The sequence below is a fragment of the Eucyclogobius newberryi genome, unplaced genomic scaffold (genome assembly GCF_026437365.1).
Source record: "Eucyclogobius newberryi isolate DKJ021-1_F unplaced genomic scaffold, fEucNew1.0.hap1 SCAF_11, whole genome shotgun sequence".
In the NCBI taxonomy this organism is placed as follows: domain Eukaryota; kingdom Metazoa; phylum Chordata; class Actinopteri; order Gobiiformes; family Gobiidae; genus Eucyclogobius; species Eucyclogobius newberryi.
In genome coordinates, this window is record NW_027315735.1 from 16,128,092 (window position 1) to 16,148,775 (window position 20,684).

The window sequence follows — 20,684 nt, forward strand, 5'->3', positions numbered from 1 at the left end:
GCCATAAAAGCACAAGGTAAAATGTCAAAAGACCCACCTATAATCCGCTTACACTATAACACACGCTTCACTATCTTTCATTTGACAATGCCAAAAATGTATAAGAAGCACTAACAGTATTTTGATCAATTACATTGTAACTTTATTGAATGCATTATTCAAGCTTTTCATAACACTTTATTTTCTGTAACATAAAATTCTGTTTGTTTTTCGAAAATAGCTTAAGGCCTTAGTTGCGATCACATTTTAAAAACAACAATTGCGTTTCTGAGCTGCCCAGTGAGGGAGTTTGAGCAGAGAAATGATGGGAACAAGTCCAGAATAGGAGAATAAGGATATGGAGTTTTGTGAAGTACCACTGGCTAAATATATTGTATATTGCTGGCATTTTACACTTTGCCTGGGACTACAGTTGGAAACTAGCTAAACTACAGCTAATACTGGCACATTTACCGAAATGTAGATTAATGTGCACTGTCCCAGTTCAAATAAACTAATAATACATAAATAAAAATAAATGGAGACTCAAAACGTGTGCAAATGAAACGTATAAGTGTATGTTTCATCATTTTATCATTAAAACATTGTTCTAAAACTTTTCAAAACATATGACCTTTGGAAATATATTCGACATTAATCTTACTAATGCAATATAGATGAAAACAGGACATTTCCCTGCACTGTTTATTTCCTTAAATACATTAGATTATGGCATTGTGCTCCACCAGCTGGGAGTAGCAACAGAATTTAATTAAATCCGTCCAACAAAGATAGTCTTTCTACACTTTGCATGTTTGAGCTGCCAAAATGGTGTTTACTTCTCGCCAAACTGCTCCTCCTAATCAGGTGTTTGCTTGACAGGAGCAGAATGGAGAAAACCTGATACGATCACAGCTATGTAAAGTAACAATGTGCTTTGGGAGGTTTTCAGATCTTACCTTTTATGTCTTACATTAACGATAAAAGACAATGCTTCACAAGAATAAACAGACAAAGTCCGGAAAAGTTAACTTTGCTCTTTTTAACATTCAGCCCCATTCACGCTCTCACTCACTCACAGTATTGTTAAAACTATTAAGCAAATGGAAAGCTCTCCATGGAAACAGTGAGAAATATTAATGTTGGAAGATAAGCGAACTAAAACTGCCACAGCAACATGTTCAGAATACAAGAGCTTGATAAGAATTGTTCAAAAGTTATTTCTCCAGTATTCTCCCTAAACTTGAAAGCGCCGTGGGGGGAGTTAAAACTAGTATTTGATATGCTGGAAACCATCCAGATTTTTATAAATGCAATTTGGCTCATTCTGTGCCACACACAAAAAACACACACACATCTATGTAAATATATCTTTTCATAAATAGATCCTCCATCTCTATGAATACAAATACATTTGGCCAAACATCTCACATCACCCCAAATACAAGTTGGCACAATGCTATAAACTTCATCAATATTCAAGCCAGTCCTGCTCCTGCAAATAGCGCTCGGAGCAGTAATCAGGAGCAGTAATCACAGTAGGAAAAGGTTTTATTTTGTTGTCTTGGTTCATGGTTCATATATCTGCTAATACTGGGCCTATCCACATGGAACACACACAGGCACAAAGTTAAACATCTTCTCCGTCAGCATAAATAAACAAAAGTGAAATAATTTATTCACAATAACCCCAGAAAGTGGTGCCATTTTTCAACTCCAAAAGCGTTATACAGTAGTTGGATTTTACTTCCAGATTAATATAGCTGTTTTCTGGGGCCAATTCTAAACAAATAATGATAAGGTTCGAAATGTGTAGATTTCTATTTTGGATATTTCCCCCGAAAACAGTAAGGGTCCTGCTCACCATCTGAGATCATCAAATGCTAGAACATGAACACAACTTGCAGCAGTCAGTCATGACAAGAAAGCTCATAATGCGGTTGTAAACGTTGTAGTAGTTGTTGTAGTTGTTGTGCCGCAGACACAGTGGTAAGTAGAGACATGAGTAGTAATATTAGTGCTACTTTAACTGCAAAAATGCCAGTGGAACTCATTAGTAATGGTAACAATAGCAGCCCGCCTCAACACTGACCTTTTACACAGACCTTAGTCAATAAGCAGCATCTTTCTCCATTCACTCATTTTAACCGCAGCAAACAACACACTTTCCCAGATCCATGTCAGCCTTTTCCGCAGGATATCAGCTCAGAGAAAAGTGGAGGCCTAACTCCGCCGGATCATAATACATATTCAATTCTCTCACTGACTCAAGGCAAGGGCAGAAGTAATCCTTCATCTCAACCGTCCTCCGCTTCAAGTGCAATTCACTGCCACAAAGAGCAGCAGCAACAACTCCCGTCAATGGAAAAGAAACACACACAAAGCAAAATCTAAGAGATAAAAAGAGTCGCATTCCTAGCGTCCGAATCATTATTCACAGCAAAGAGTTTATAAGCATGTTTCACTGATAAAAACAGCTGTATGTAGCATGGATTTCACAATGATGTCAAATTGGAGCCGTTGCCATAGCTTTTCAAAACAAAACAGTATATCTTTTGAATGGTGCAAAGTCCTCAAAATGTCACCTATAACAGGAAGCTGAAACTCATGGATAATTAAATGCAGACAGCACGAGGCAATCTCAACTGACCCCAAGAGCTGCTTTTACAATTAGGGATGTCAAGATGAACCATTCTTTCAATTACAGCAAATATTTAAGGCTACAGTTGGTTAATTGTGGAGGCTTTAGAACATTTTCCTCTCCCAGGATTGAAATTGGAGGCTGTAACATCATTTATTGTACTGCTAATGTCTTTGAATTAATGTTTTCAGTATATAAATCGTCTAATGTCCTTAAACAGTGAATATTTGCCAGTTGAAGCATATAATTTTGCCTATAATTGTGAATAATCGCAATAATTTCCCTTACAATAATCGCAGCTCTAAAATGAAACTGTCTAAGCAAAGTAAGTAGAAGTACTGATAAATTCCCCCACGTCACCATTCTGATATCTCAGCTCTCTACTCTTTGTCCTGCTCCTATAGGCAACACAGTATCGATCATGAGGGCAATGAAAGTAGCGCTGGAGAAAATCTAATTACATGTTAGTCCCTGTTTCACCGAGGTTTAATGTTGGAGCTGCCAGAGTACTCTTCATTACATCAAGGATACTGGCACCTGAATCACGAAAGGACTGTGGAAAATGACCGGCCACATATTCTTTTATAGTTGATAGAATAGTGTGTATCAGGAAGGACACACAAATTACCGCCAGCACAAATCAAATAGAGTACAAAAAGTATAGTTAAAATCACATTGATGAATGCTTTAAGGCTTAAATGAATAACTTTGAAGAATTGTGTTGTCTAAAAAAGTACTTTGGTTATACTTTTTCTCCAGTAGAGGGTACTATAAAATGCATTTACGCCAATGTCAATTAAAGCATTTAAAGCATGTATAGTCAATCATGTTTATCAAACACATTGACATCAAAACAGCATATTTATTCATGTTAAAAATAAATGCCATGTTTTATACAAATAATACTTCTACAAATTAGCAAACAATTGAAAAAACTAGCACAAATTCTACATTCTACAAGTATTTTTTAGAATATTTGATTCATCTACTAGTACTTTGTCTACAATTTATTCAATGCACACACTAACTTGCAAGAATTCCCAGTATTCAGTGAACCCCTCAAAGAAAGAGGCAAAAATGAAATCAAATAACCCTCGTTCTATAGTAATCAATGCCAAATCAGTAAATGCTACAGAAGTTAATGAAACGTAGCCTCCGAGGAGCAGAAATGCAATGGAAGAACCACCAGATCAATGCAGAGGACATGAATGATGAAAAAAGTATTATGACTTTCACCCAGCTTCAAATTGATAATTTTGTCTCATTAAGTGCTCATTTCTTCTGTAAGCTCTTGAAGAATGACTACAGGCCACTTCCTCACAGCTTCAGGGATACAACATGGGGATCTTGCTGACAATTCAACTGCAAGTGATTACCCGCAATCTTCTCTGTACTTTACATCAATATGGGAGCTCTCTATGGTCGTCATCTGAATGTACTTACCCATTATAGTACATCCATTCTTCATTCGCCATTCTCATTTTTGCATAAGTACGGTATGTTGAACACATCGCACAGAACCAGCTCCATCACCACTTTACATGACAATCACCATTGCCCTTTCTATCCAACGCATCTCTCTGAAATTACCCCTGTTTTTCTGATTCTGAATGACTCGACTCAACGGAGATCATCTTTGCAGTGTCTAAGTCTGTGTTTTTTCTATAATTTCTATAAGAACAGAAGTTTAGAGTTCTTTTTGATATTACAAAGTTGCTTATTCCATACATTATAACTAATACCAATGATACCAATCAGATCACAGCATGCTGTTTTCATCACGCATTAAAACATTTTTGTCACTCGCAAACTTATATGAGAGCCACGTGTGTCATTATACACTGGACAAAAATATAAATGTAACACTTTTATTTTTGCTCTCATTTTTCCTGAGCTGAACTCAAAGGCGTACAGCTTTTTATATATACAAACATAAGACCCATATCTCTGAAATATTGTTCACAAATCTGTCAAAATCTGTTTTACTGAGCAATTAATATTAATAATCCATCCCACCTCACAGGGGTGGCATTTCAGGATGCTGATGAGACAATGTGAATAGTGCACAGATGCGCCTTGGACTGGCCACAATAAAAGGCCACTCTGAAATGTTCAGTTTTGCTTCATTGGGGGGCCTGGGTGGGTCAGAAAACCTCTGTGGCCTACAAAATGGCTGCCAAAGTTGCTGGATATTGGCAGGAATTAGAACACTCGCCGATCCAGAGCATCCCAAACATGCTCAATGAGTGACATGTCCATTGTTGTGCCGTTCATCCACAACCATCACCATAGCACGATAATACACAGCCCCATGTTGGAACGATCTGTACACAATTCTGGAAGCTGAAAACATACCAGTCCTTGCATGGCCAGCATACTCACCAGACATGTCATCTATTTAGGATGCTCTGGATCGGCGTATATGACAGTGTGTTTGTATTTTTGTTTAGTGTATGTAACTTGAGAGCTGATTAACTGTCCTTAGCTGTTCTGAAGCTATGCTAGTGGCCAAAAAATCCAGTTATGTGAATAGAGATGTGCTAAATGGTTTGTGAGAGCCAGGAATTCAATTTAAACTTCATCTTTTCACAGCTGAAACTACTCCAGCTTTAAGGTATAATCAATAAAGAAAGTTGTATCGATGTACAAAATAAAACAACTGAAACAAAGCAAGATAAAGTTTAGAGTTTAAATGGATCAACGTGCTGACACAAGTTGATCCGTTTTACACACCTTACTTAATCTCAGACTTTTGCACTATGTTCTATATATTCGTCTCATTTCCCAGAATCATTTTTGGACTCCTCCCATGTCTGTCCGAAGGCAGAGAGGCTGCTGGGAGAGCGTGGCATTCCTTAGAGGAGTTGCTGTCAGTTGACTTGGCGCTCTCTCTTCAAGGCTTTGAAAATGGACTCTGGTCCCTGGGGGTTCACCCAGTCATGAGTCGGTTCCTTCCTCTCCGGGATTATGTAGATGGCCAAACTCGCCCTCCCCACTCTCACCTGAGTCTGACGGGCCATGAAATAGGGGGAAAAGTACTCAGACTGCAAATCAAAGTTAGGACCAGAGAGAGAGAGAGGTGAGGCAGAGGAGCAAAGAAAAAAGTGCCCACTGGACGAACCAGGCTTATTCTGGTTTCCCCCTCATAATAACTCCACTGACAATATGACACGCACACCCTGTGTGTAGCTGCTTTCACACGGTATTCCATGCATGTTAATTTCCCATGTTCTTAATTTTGATTTGACTTGAAGCCTCTATGAAGATGGCACTTTTCCCTGACCCCATTCACTATTTTTAAACCGGTCTGAAAACTAAAGTATGTAAGAAAGTATTTTTTGGAGAGGACAAAGTGATATGGTATGGCCAAAGTGAGATGGCAGAAACATTGACATTGTTCTGTTCCCAATTTTTTCATCAATAATCAATAAACACGATTGACAATGGGAAAAATATGCTTAGTTTGGTTACATAAGAGCGAAAGGTTGATACAAGGATTCTTAGTCTTATACGAAATGTAACTGACACAAATATTTGTCTCTAAAACATAATTTGATACCTATGGATACTTCTTTTTAATTGGATAATAACTAATAATAGCACTAGCATATGCTGTCAGTATTAACCCTTTTTATATGATATCAAAGTGACTTCAGAGTTGAGGACGCGTGATTGCACCGTGCGTAAAGCGTGCGCTCCTCTCCGAACAGCCGCTTGGTGTGTGCGTGTTTTCACGCGAAAAAGCACCTTGAAAATACTAATAATAGTTCCACATGCATAATGTGTGTTAGAATGCAAACAAAACATATGCAAAGAAACATAAACACGAGAAAATTGTGCAACGCGTGGCGTGAGGAGGTGTAAAGGAAAAGTTGACAGAAATGAGAGTGATCAGAAATGTTTGCGCGCCTCACCTGATTAATCCTCCCTGGAAAACCCAGAAAGACAGGACATATACAATCCGAACGACCCTTGGGATCATCCTTTGTCTCAAAAAATATCTCCCACAACCCCCAGAATAAGTTCAAGAACAATAAATGTGAAGGAAATCAGAAAATCCACTGCGCAGCTCGTGAGGTTAGTCTGTGGGAGAAAGGCATCGTTTCTCTCCGCGTCTCTCGTTGATCCGCGCTGGTCTTTTGGGGAAACTTCTCCTCCCCCCTCCCACCGAGTCTGGGGGGCTCACACACATCCACTCACACGGTGCGCGCTCCGGGCAGCTGGGCAGCCTCTGGGTCAGTGCGTGCGCTGTAGGAGAGGCTCTGCTGGTGCGTCTTTTTATGTCACTGTCGCATGCTTGTGCCTAAATTGAATATGAACCTCCGCGATCTCCACATTGGTAAACGTTTAGGAGCTGTAAGTTTTGTTTTGATGTCATCTCTTTACTAATTAGACTCTATTTGGACCGGCGTGGCAATGGAAGCAAAATTCTACATGCAAACACAAATTACAGCGTTAAGTAGCACACATGATGTCCAGGATTTAATAATTAGTCTTAAATAATGACGTGTTTAAAAGAAGCAATATGGGGTGCTATAATTATTGATTCAAAATGACAACTAAGGATCAGAATTCATATTATCCTACTACCCCATTTTGTATAAAGCACGTTTAAGTTCCACATTTCAATTAATTGAATTCATAGCCTATCTTATCACAAAGATATATAATGGATATATTCTAAATTATAGTTTTAATTTATCTCCTGCAATCACAGCAGATTAACCTTTCCCTTTAAACATTAGCACTGAGTAACATAATGTATTCCCCAAGTGCAGCGGAGACAGAATCCTGGTCAAAGTCATCTTTTTGTCCCTTGTCAATGTTACACCGTTTATGAGTCATCTTCAAGGAGTCATCGCCCACCGTTTAAATATCTCTGTTTTTTAGTTAACCTTAATAAATGTCAGCTGAATTAATGTTATTTCCGAAATGTGGTCATAGCACCTTGACAATTCCAGATCTCATCCGAGTGCGTAAGCCAAGCAGAGTTTCAGCTTGTAGCAGTGTTTTAAGCTCTGTAACCGAAATCAACATTCAAGTTTCAGCTGCGTTAAACACTCTTTCCTTCCATCATTCACTGTCAAATCCACGGACAACATCAAACTGAACTGAACAGAAAGAACAAAATTGATTAACTCCTCCGGGCACATCCCACATCTGACCTGCAGAAGCTTGAGAATGAAGACATACAACAAGGAGTATTGGGTTTTGTCAGCTTCCTCCTCATTAAACGGTGAACAAAGGACATAGTGAATAAACGTGTATGTGAGAGATTGCTTTTCTCATGCAGCCCTAAAATCATCCACGAGACTGAATCAATTACATTTGAGTTTACCATTTTAGCTACACACGAGTGAGCTGTCATTCTATTCAGCATTCTTGTCATGGAAGTGTTTATTTAGCTGTCTAAGTCCCACCACATGCAATTTCCAGCCGTTTGTCCTGGAGAAGCTGCTGCTCAGCCTGGCACAAAATTCCCATTTTAGAGCCCTCCCTGGAGGAGCTGACCCCCAGCAAGAGCGGCCTGTCTGCTGGCCTTCCTTATCCTGCAGAGTAAATAACATTTAGCATGGCTGTCTGGATGAATGCAAAAAAGCTGTGTGCACTGGCCCATGCTGTTTGTGGCCTAAAGAGGTTATTATACTCCAGAATGCTTGTAGGAAACTTACAAGGAGACAAAGTTAAGGTGGCATCCTCCTCCTTTGTTTCTGAGCTATTGACTTGCCACTTGTCCAGCCTTGAAACTTTCAGAAATTGTCTCAAACGTCCAAAGGAACAGATCGATATGCTCTTTCAGATGGGGTTTATGTTCTTTTGCATTGACTTTCTTATGTATAAAATCATTACTTAGAAATGAGTTTTGCTGATGCTGCTCGGAAAGGTTAATGAGGAATATTTCAGTTCAATTGAGCTTTTATACCAATGCTAAGCACGAGCCCAATCAAAGATATTATTAATCTAGAAAAAGCAGCTTAATCCACAGAAGGTGCATTTAGAATAACTTCTGTCACAACTTCTTGCCTCACCATTCTTTAGGGGCATGTAAGGTAAATCGCTAATCCAGACAGACATGACCATCAAGCTACATAAAGCATTTATTCAACTTGTACAGCCCGCTAAAGTCGACAGGCGATCCAACAGGGCATAGATAGGGCGTGACAGACAGATGTTGCTGCCATAAAGGCCTCTGAGAAGACAGGGAAAAGTCATTCAGAGCCAGTCAGGCAAGTTATTGAAAAACTACAATGACAAACACAAGTTGAACACAATATACAAGTTACATGGACGCTGTGGCCAGAGCATGCTTTTGAGAACGCTACGTGCTTATGTGCAGCACTTAGATTTGAGAGTAATGGGTACATAAAAAGGCAAGTTAATGACAACTGTACATGAAAGTCTTCTGCATTTATTTTATTATTATTATTATTATTATTATTATTATTATTATTATTGACTGCTTTGTTGCATTAAGATTCAATGTGTCAAGGGTGCGTCATTGCTCATGCTCAACCTTTGGGTAAATCTGAAATTGCTGATGTTTTGGGCAAATAATTAACATTTTACAAATAGAATATATTTTCTCATGTTTGGGAAAGCAGTAGTATTAAATGCATTTTTCTGATATTGAGTACTTTATATTTCTAAAAACAAACAAAAAATCATTATGTAATAAATCAAAACGTCTTGATTTTCAAAACAATGTCCAAATGACTTGAATCCTTTTCTACGATGGAACAGTCCTGGATGAATGAGGGATTACACCAATTTAATTATGTAGCAATATAAAATGGAACCCAGTCAAATGTACTATACAGGTATTTGCTAATCATATTTTTTCTGACTTTTAATGTCCAAAATCCATTCAGTAATGTAAATATTTTCACAGAATGCACTTTGAACTTTCACCTTCTGTATCAGTTTTCTCTGGCTTGACACTTCTTTGTTTAGAAACTTCACCACTGCTACATTGCGTAAATCAAATCTTGAGGCATGCATGCTATAAATAAGAAAGCGAGTGGTTCTTCCGTGCTCCTTTCTAACCATAACCCCATTGCTCTTTTACGGTCCCTGTCAAAAGAGCATTGCATGTCTTGATGTTGCTGAACAGTTGTGCTCTAATTTTCTACGCCACATCCAAACAGAGTCCTACACACATATTGTTGTTTAAATTTGACACTGCAGGACACAAAAATCCTGCTGTGGACTGAGCAGATGGATACCTTTGAAATGTACTTTAGGCTGAAAGGAAAAAAAGCAATCACAAAGAAATGGATGACACAGAATGAACCGACAATCAAGGGCCGATCTCTAACAACAATGGACATATTATTTCTTGCCGGTGGTGCAGTAGTTACGGGCGTGGCACTTGTGGTTGCTACCGTCACGGCGGTGTGAGTTCGATTCCGGGCCGTGACTCTTTGCTGAACTCCTCTCTCCTCGTTACATACTGCAACTCTCCTGCCAGATAGAGCCTTCAGTATAGAACAATATTTATATTATTGTATTATTTATATTTACAATGTATTTATGGAAAAACCTGCTTTATTGACAATAACAAGAATGTTGCAGTTGTTTTTGTCATAATAATAATAATGCATGTGTTATATCTTCTTATATAGCACCTTTAGGGACAATAAAGTTGCTTCATCTATCAGTATGTAAGCTTTTCGTACATAACCTCTCTCTACACACTGTGTCCTACTTTCCCAAGTGGACATAGATGTTTTGTTGTAGTGTTTCATAAAAACCGACACTTTGCTCACCTGATGATAAGAGTTTCACATAACCAATGTTCCACAGTCTCCCGCTCACTTATTGTCCCTGGCAGCACTGGTCTCTCCTTCTCTGATAAAGCTTTTCTTTGCCAGCTACATGTGCAGTGGCTATGGGCTAAATGACAATAGACTCTACTTTGTCACTTGCATTCCTTACTCGCATCTCGCTTCACCGTTGGCTCTTTTTTTGAGAACAAAAGTCAGAGATAAAGCAGCTGTGTTATTTACTTTCTTTTAACTTTTTGGATCAAACAACAATAGTATACAATACAACAAGTAGTATTTTTTTGTTAGTTTTGTAATTTTATTGATATTACTTTAATACATTATGTTTTGTATTTAACAGTTTTCTTTTAATCTGTATGAAAAACAATAGCATTTCTAGTGAATAAATAAATGTGTCATCTATTTGCAATAATATCAGGTCGTTTAACCTGCACTGGCTTCCCAGGAAGGTTGTAAATAAAAAATAAAAATACACATAATAGAAAATAATGTACTTTTATTTCCTATAAATATCTGTAATTTCAATGTCCTACAAGCTTCTACCATTCATGTTCTAGTTGAGATCGGCTTCAGACTACTCCTGAAGGGAAACGAAAGAAGATTATTAATTAATGAAAATTACTACAATAATTATGATATTAATTAATTATTATTAGATATTTATTTGATCTGTGCATGACCAAAGATTGATAATATCAATCAATCAATCAATCAATCAATCAATCACATTTATTAATAGAGCACAATTCGTACAAAGTGCTTTTCAAAGTGCTTTACAATGTTAAAGACACATAAAACAGTGCATGTCACAATAGATAAATAAAAACATAAAAACACATTAACATGGTATTTAAAATATTAAAAACCAGGTAAAAGTATTTAAATCATATGCACAGCTAAACAAAACAGTCTTTAGCCTAGACTTAAACACCGTCGAGGTGGGGGCCTGTCTCACAACCTCGGGAAAGTTATTCCAGACCTTTGCCCCCATAGAACTGAAATGCAGATTCCCCTTGTCTGGTCTTGACTCTGGGCACCAGCAGGAGGTCCTCAGAGTCTGAGGTGGCTCGTGTGGCACTAACATGTCCAATATGTATTTTGGTCCTAGGCCATGGAGAGACTTGTACACAAGCAAAGCTGCTTTAAAGTCTATTCTCTGAGCCACAGGAGCCAGTGCAGAGACCTGAGAACAGAACTAATGTGATGGTACTTCTTGGTTCTCGTCAGGACCCGAGCAGTTGGACAGGACAGTGAGCAGGCCTTTAAAGTCGTCTAATCTACTGAAGACAAACGCATGGATAAGTCTCTCCAAGTCTTGTTCAGACACTATATTATATATAATAATAATAATATAATATGTTGCACCCGCCCGCACACAATGGTGGGACAAACATTTAAGCAGTGGAGACTATAACCCTATTATCAATCAGTGATAGCAAAGGCGGACCATGTTTTAGCTACAACACCGATATATATATATATATATATATATATATATATATATATATATATATACAACATGACATTTTTAACATTATAGTTTGCATGAGGCTTGAAGAAGATTTGTTTTTACTTTTTTCATTTATTTGGATTACCGTAGCTGAATGCTAGCAAATGTGTTTTTTTTTACCTGTATTTAACCAGGAAAATCCCACTGATACTCTCTTTTGCAAGGCAGTCCTGGCCAAGACAGCAGCACAGATGATTCACACCGTCATAAACTATAGATCCCATTTCCAGACCTTTCAATATAGATTCAAATAGAATCAAACTGACCTTTTGAAATTGGTTATTATCGTTTCCAGACCTTTAGTAAATAATTCCATTCATATTGAGGGAGCAGAATATTGAAATGGCCTTTTACCAGACTCTGTTCAAACACTTGGTACAGAAAGCATCACCGTAAGTCTTAAGTTCACAGAGAACGTTCCACCTGTTTTTGCTGAATCTATGCACAAAGATATGGCAGGCGCAAGATGCTCTTGTAAATAAACATGTACCTCTGGCTAAGCCTGCGAGTGTCCAGTGCTGCCAACATGGGTGTGCAGTTCACAGTGGTGAGTCAGAGGCTTACACAGAGAGGAATGGTAAACGGAGTCCAGCAATTTTAACACTTGGGTTGGGGATTCATATAAATAAGGTCACCGTAATCCAAGATGGACACAAACATCACTGCAACAAGCTTCCTTTTTGCATTAAAATAGAAGCATGGCTTGAGTCTAAAGTAAAAGCTGATTTTCAGTGTGAATTCTTAAATAAATACTATTACAGTTCATTACAGTTGAATACAAAGCACATAAAAACACAACACACAACAAACAGAACTGAATTTCTAGATAAAATGGCAAAAAAACGATCAATAAAACAAAATAAAACAAGAGTACTGGCACTGTGGATAGTCTTTTAAAGTGCTTTTAAAGGTATAAAATAATGTAATTTAAACAGTCTTTGTGTTTTTTGTTCCACAAACCGAGAGCAAAGTTCCCGTAAGCCTTTCCCCTATCTCCGTATTGATTCGATGTGACTCCAAAATAAGAATGTCCTCAGATCTTAATCAACGAATACCTGTTTTTATATTCAGCAAATAGTCTGGTAAAACCCCAATGAGCGCCTTCTAAATAAACAAAAGGCAGTGCTGTTCTCTTCTCACATCCAACAATTGCCATCTTACTTTAGAGTATAGGTGACAGTGGTGAGTTCTGTATCCTGCTCCTGTAATGAACCTGTTTACGGTTTTAAGACTGTTGCTGTAGAATGCATTTATATAATATCACTGTAATCTAGAACTGAAAGAAATGTAGCATGGAACTGTTTTCTGCAATTAAGAAGAAGAATACACTTTTTATTTCTAAAGGAGAATGACAATCTGACTTTAAGATTACTTGTCAGCTCTTGTACGTGTTTGTTGAAGGAGAGTTTAGCATCGATCCAGATGCCAGAGTATTTGTAGTAGGGTAATTGTCCAATCACATTATCATCAAGAGTGAGAATATGAACGCCATAGTGCATTATAAATGTCCCACCTGCAATGTATACATGAATGCTTTCATGTATGTTTTTTTTGTCTATATACTAATGCTCAAATAAATAAATAACTAGAAAAATAGTGTAGCAGCAGTGATTTGTCCCAGGATTAAGCTCACAGGTTTACACAAGATGACTTAACTCTTTGTTTCTGTCCATATAACAGCTGTGAAAGGAGTGTTATTCTTTTTAAGAGTATAAGAGTTACTTTCTGTTTTTTAATTATTATACTTCTGTGCCTAATCTGTTTCTGTACCTAATCTGTGCTGATTTAACTCTTTGTTCATCTTGGCTGGCACAGATTTCCTTTTCTGCCAGCTGTATTTCACCACAACTGTGTATAGGCGTTTTCATCCTATAGTATTTCCACGTATTCACAATAACCTTGCCGCACACTCGTCTCCAGTTGTACACAGAAGTCCATGCCGGATCCAGATCAATGACAATGATTTGCCATTGCACCCTTTTCCTTTGTCATAATAGAAGCAAGTATCAAAGCGCTGTAACCGTGAAAATCTGCCACCATGTTGACTTAGATCTAGTCATTTTCTTGTTGGAATAGTTGTGCAAAGGCGGGAAACAGAGATCCATTATGCCCTTTTTGTTGTCCCTAACTTAGTCGGGGGGGATGTACTTAATTGGCCGTGGAAGATGTCTTCAGGAATAATTGCCTACATATGTGACAGCTCATATAAAGGACTACCCATGATTCATTTCTGTGTAAGAAGGGTTTATAGAGACGTTCAATGGTTGTCCCATTTCCCGCTATAGAGCTACAAACGGTGAGAAGACAACAATGTGCTCCGTAGCTTCTTTCATGTTGCAGTCGTTGTTAAGTATGTAGCATGGAAATGAATATGACGCAAAGCAATTGTGGTAAAGTATGAAATTTTAATTAGGTGCAGCCAGCAGAGTGGAGAAGAGATGCTTCCTGGTTCTCCCTGTGATGTGGGAGCCTAATGGTAACAGTGGTTTTATTCCTCGGAGGTGAAATCTGCAACAATTAATCATAATTTGGGATTTGGTGTGAAACCTTGGAATATCTATTGTTATGCATGGCAGCGGGAGTTGTAGAAATAACGTTGTTGTTGGTTGTTGTTTGTATTGTAATGATAATAGTAATTAGCATGTATTTTGGGATATTTAAATGAAGTTGACACCTTGTTGCTCCCAGGCTGTTGAGATGGTAAGTAGGTTTGGAGAATGTTAGTAATGTGTTTATTTCTCCAGCAGTGACTTGGAGTGTTTGTCTGGAATTACATGTTTTATTCACCTATGATAGAGATCAAAAACATTTCCCTTGAGCATGATTCAAGACGTATTTACCAATAGAGCAAAGATCTATAGCTGTATGCGCGTTGTTACTAAGAGGTTCCTTATCAATAATCAATGCAACAGCTGCCAGGGCAAATCCTTGCTTAACATTTTAAGATTAGGTAAAATTGTATTTGTTTTTGCCAATAGAAAAACTTGAAAAAATGGGCTTTGACCTTGGACTTCTGCATTGTGAGATCATATAGTTGTTAGTGAGCTCCATCTGAGATTCTGGGCAATTAGTAGCTAAATGGTCAGGGCTTGTTGCTCCAGTTGTTTTTCCAGTGTCACTAATGGTATTCACTAAAATGCATATGAAATATAGCAGAGCCGCACTTTTGAATGCACAAATCAGCTTCGCCCTCCTGTGGTTCCCTGATTCTCCAACTGATTATGCAGCTCACTGTGAGGGAAAGTTTCTTGTTTACAACACAAGACGGCATCACTCTGGACATTCAAATTTAGCACCTCTGCTTAAACATACATTATTGATAAGGAAGACCTCTTTATCTTAGCATTTGTGTATGCAAAACCACTTTCCCCATGAATACAATCTACATAACAGATTAAGTGCAGGAATTAGTCAAGGTGAAAAAACACAGCCAATTAACAGCCGCTGGATTGACCCTGTTCTGTGGTCAGGAACCTTGAATCTTAAGAGGTTCATTTGTTCTCTCTCAATTGTTATTGATGCAATGGACTGTGGTATAACTGCTTGGAACTAATAGGTCAAAGAGGGATTGGAGGATGTTTGCTACAGAACTGCCAGAATGGCTTGGAGACAAAGGGAAGAACCTGCACAATTCCAAAAAAAAAAAAAAAACACTCACAGAGTATGATGTAACCAGAGGTAACCACATATTTTCTCTTTATAAGGCTGACAATGTAGTGGCGTACTTAAAGACCAGACTGCCGTGCAGAGATCCTGTATCCTGCACAATATATTCCAGATGTTTAGGGCAATTGCAGGACAGTTAACAAATGTCCTTCAAAATAGACAAATAGAAAGAAAAGTAGATAACCAGTCAAGCTTGCAACAAAAACACAGATGCGGAGAAAAGGAGAGGATGATGCATGGTGCAGGGTCAGCAGTGTACTGGTTTGGGATGTAGCGTGTCCTCCCTGAAGGTTGAAGATCTACTGAGGAGGCACTTTAGACCCATCATTCCGGAGTGGTTTGACTTGTGCCTATGTTTTAAGAAACCCAAGCTTTAAATAATAACCGGAATGTGCTATTGAACATGCAGCAGAAGTGATTTCCTTTTTTAGGATTATTTGATAAAACATCTAGCAAAAATGAAAGCATATTCAGACTGTTTTCAAATCATAAAAGTTAATACTCTAATAGGAATGTCATCAACACTTTCTATTTCCAATACAAAGTTTAAGTTACGTGTTTAATTTCTTTTGAGGAGAATTTAGATACCACACATTGTGTTTCTTTGTGTGGCTCTCACTCATGTTTCAATGCAAAAGTCAATCCAGTGGGCCTCTCTGTAAAAGGTGTGTACGTTTAGTTTAGTTTATTTGACATTTATAGTCCAAGACAACGTTAGAAAAACAACGATGTGCAACGAGCTCAATGTGCACCACAAAACATAGAAAATAAATACACGGCAAAACAAACACTGAACAAAACAACAAAACACTAAAGTGATGGGTATTTGCCATGTAAAATAAAACTATTAATTAATAATTAAGATAAGATAAGATATGCTTTTATTGTCCACACATGGGGAAATGTCGTTGTTACAATGCAGGTAGATACAGAGGAAAAGGACAGATAACTTATAGGAAGTTTAAAAAAAAAAACGCTCTTAATAGAAGAACTCTAATAAACAAAAACTCTTATAAACAAAAACTCCTATAGACAGAACCTCTCATTTCTTAATAGGGAATGGAGGGGGAAAATAAATAAAGATAAAATGAAATAAAAACAGCTAGCGTAAGACCAAATAATACTAATAATAATAATGGTAAAATAAACTCTCACACTTACATCAGTTATATGCACATGAATGTGACATTATTACGTGTGAGTTCGACAGTGATTGCACATGAATATGACGGTATTCCACATTAGGTCGATATTTCACATTAAGTCAGTATTGCAGTCAGTATTATGGGCTAATACACCAATTGCAAGTTGATCATGGGTCAAGATATGGAGATGGGTCTTTGGGGGCAATCAGTGGATTCCAGAGTGATAAAAAATGAGCATCGTTGCCATAGCAATTAACAATTCAAAATCTAACATATTTTCAATGGCAAAATGGCTAATAAACAGGAAGTTGAAATCCATGACCAGTTACCAGAGTTATATTGAGGATCTAAGGAAGTAAAAAGCAAAAATATCCTAAAATTCCTCTATTAAATACAAATTATATTGAAACTGTGAACATTTTGTCTTGGTATAACCTCCTCAATGGCCTCCAAAAAGCCTAAGCATGTGAACAGCAGGAGCTAGAGCTGCACCAGAGTGGCTTCTTTGTGACCTCTGGTATTTCAGCAAAAGTAAGTTGCTCTTCGATCCAGCACATAATTCAAAATAGACCCAGCTGTAGTTGTGTGTGCAACTTTTCACTGGTACCTTATTAGAATCAGTTGAATTTTACATTTTCTGTTGAGTTGCACAAGTTTGAGAGATGGCTCACTTTGTGTGTGGAGAGTCACAGGAATTAGCAGATGGATTTCGCTCTCCCCGTCAGAAAGATCTACAAAAGACAACAGCCAGAGTAAATTGTTCACTCTTCTAAGTTAAATATTTTAGGTCTGAACTGTGTGTGTTAATGTAAAGCGGTGCCAGTTTCGCCCGTACAATTCACTCCTCTCGTCAGTGATGAATATTTAAGAGGGATCCAGATCAACAGCCGGGGGCTCAGGAGAAAGTGGGTGAGAGAATCATTAAGTTACAGGTTGGGACAATGGAGGAGGGATGAGAATTGACAGGGAGAAGGTGAGGGTGGTTACAGGCAGCAGCTGGCAGATACAGACTCAAATCAAGTAATCCATGGTGTAATTGTAAGAAACCAGTTTGCCCACGCAGCTTATTCATTGGTTTGACATTATTAGTATCTTTTTTCTTTTATTTTAGTGATGAAATATCTGAATAACATGGTATTAATCTATTATTTATCGCAATACTTGGCAGGCTTTCCATGGAAATGTTTAAAAATCCACATGCAATCTAAAAATTCCCCTCACAAGTCTCATTTGTCAAACTATGAGAACAGAAAAGTAAGGATTTTGGTCAATGTAGTTTCTTCTGCTCAATGCTAATGCTAAATTCTAATATTGTTACATTCCTTTCAAACATTTTTCAATTGATTTTGTTTGACAGCACATGATTAAGTTTTGGCCTTTGCCTTTATCTGATTGGTTCTGTAGTTAAAGATCAGAGCATCAGGAGAGAAAGGGAAAAGACAAACTTGCTTGGCTCTTGCGCTTTTGTGTGCTAAATAGGTTTATTTATGACCATCAGGCTGTGGCATACATTGTAAATCTGCTTCTGGATTATATTACTAAGAATTAAACGATTGAATTAGCAAACCTCTTACCACGATGATGATAATGATGGCTATTTTATTTCCAAAATGGCTGATGTGACTTGTGGGATTGAAGAAAAGCATCTCTCCACAGCACAGATGTTCTCTACTAAGCACTAATGAGGCCCAAGGTTACGGCCAAAAAGATGCTAATGCTAATTGTCTATGCGCTCACTGCTCGATATCTTTGTGGCAATAAGCTGCTCAAGGCAACGGGACATGGATGGTAAACACAAGCTTTTCCTCTATGTTGTGGAAATGAAGACGCTAGAAGTTAAGGAAGGTATCTATCTTAAACGGGACTGTGCACTATTAAAATGTACTTTTTTTCTCAGATGTTACCATTCGGGGTTGTAACATTGATCCCTCATCAAAAACACATCAGGATTTATGAGTTGTATTTTGCTAGATTCAAGCAAAATGTTTCATTAACCCTGTTTACGAGGTGGCGCTGTGAGCATGCAGAAATCATTAATAATAATAACAACATTGCAGTTTTCCCCAGGTTGTTGCATAACGCGTAAATCTCTTTTATATATATATATATATATATATATATATATATATATATATATATATATATATATAAACCATCACTGTACCATTCTGAGCATTCTTTACATTCACTCACGCATGAATAATATCCCTTCATCGAGCTGGAGATTGTGATGTTACACATCATAGAATTTCCAGTTAGAACCAATGGGGAGTTTTAGATGGTAAATACTAAACTTAGCGTTCATTCAAAAGTATTCAGTCACGATCAGTTCCTGCCAGACACGTGACATGCGCCACCGCAGCCATCTTGATTCTGGTCAAAAATCTTCATAAATTGCTCAAATATCAGAACAGTCCTAGTCTTTACTGCCAGCTGTGGTTCTGACATTTATACAACATCAAATTAAAGTACAGCTGTTTTTAAAATGCAAATGTGGCTTGGTTGTAAGAAAATCCTCATAAATGATTATTATTGGGGATTAGCCCACAGATCAAACATAGTGGACGTTTCTAACAATAAAAATATGCCTTGTAAGAGTGGGACTCTTTCCCTATGTATGGCAACAGTGCTGTACTAAATATTATTTAAGTTTTTGTGTGATTTTGAGCTTTAAGTGCTTACTTTGATGAAGGTCTTTGCCACATAAAGCCACAATATCTATGCTTACTGCCCTGTGAGACGTTAATTTGCAAAAAACAACATTCAGGCAACATTTGTGAACCAATTTTGCATTTATTAAAAGGTATAAAAAGGAAACACTTTTTATATATTTTTTTTTATATTTGACGTACGTTGACAAGAACTGATAAATGTGTGATAAATGTGTTATAAATCTTTAGTTTAATTTTTACACATATTTTGTTAATACATCCCTTTGGACGTTTAGCACATTAGCAACTAACATGGTGGATTTCTATTGCAACAGTCTTTTTTTGGGGGGGACGCTCCATACCACCACCTCTATTATTAGCATGATGCTCGTGTTGCTCAATGGCTGTTTTCATTGGTTTTTCATTATTCATTACCACTTCTGCCAGCTGGAGACGTGCTAACAGGCAGAACCCAAACTTATCCAAACACATTTTTTTTAACCAACCGGAATAAGAATCACTTCAGCTTTGGAAGCACATGATTTGCAGTAGTACAAGTCTGAGCAGAAAGATACACATACACTACCCAAACCAAGATGAATTCTGAAACTGAGTGATGCAATATGCCGAATGCAGCTACGCATCAACTAATGCAAGAGGTGCTTGCAGTTTGTGACAGGTATAACATACTACCGCAACATTTGCAAGTGACATCACCGAGTCGAGTCTAAATTGACAAATCACTCGTCCATGTCTCGCTACCCAGAAGGTTTAAAGGAGCAATGTAATCCCTGTTTGTTGTCACCCGGCACGCCATTGCTCAGGAGGTAGATGGTAATTTATTTGACTGGAGGTTGGACCCACGGCAGAGTCTCCTCCAACTCCATCTTCACACATCACTGCGTCCAATTTGAATAATTTGGACGACATGTTGTTGCAGGTTTATTTTGTCAAAGGGGTGGAAGGTACGTCTAATATGGGAGGAAACCATAAAGTTGGAGAGAATGATCAGTGTGGTTATTAGTTTTTGTCACAAACCTGTCCAACATCCATCATGGATAATTAGGTTTATGACATGCAAAGGCACAACATCTTATTTGGAGAATGAATGGGCAGACAGGCCAAATGCTGATCGGGTTTTTTGGAATGAGAATTGCTTGTTGCGTGGACCGTGCAATCCTCGCTCTTTCTGCCACAGCCTCTAATGGTAAATCACATTTATTCGATCATAAGTAAAGATTTTTTCCTGTTTTGTGTTTCCAAACCTCATACCTTCCAAAAATCCCTCTTAACGACATCTCCTGTTTG

General features: G+C 37.8%; 1 protein-coding gene across 1 annotated transcript in view; it reads right to left on the reverse strand.

Moving 5' to 3' along the window:
- Positions 1-6,858, reverse strand: part of glra4a (glycine receptor, alpha 4a) — a 56,132-nt gene extending 49,274 nt beyond the window's left edge. Inside the window, exon 1 of the mRNA XM_072436088.1 lies at positions 6,535-6,858. Coding sequence (XP_072292189.1) covers positions 6,535-6,602 — 68 coding nt within the window. The 5' untranslated portion in view covers positions 6,603-6,858. The remainder of the gene's footprint in view (positions 1-6,534) is intronic.
- Positions 6,859-20,684: the final 13,826 nt, after the last annotated feature.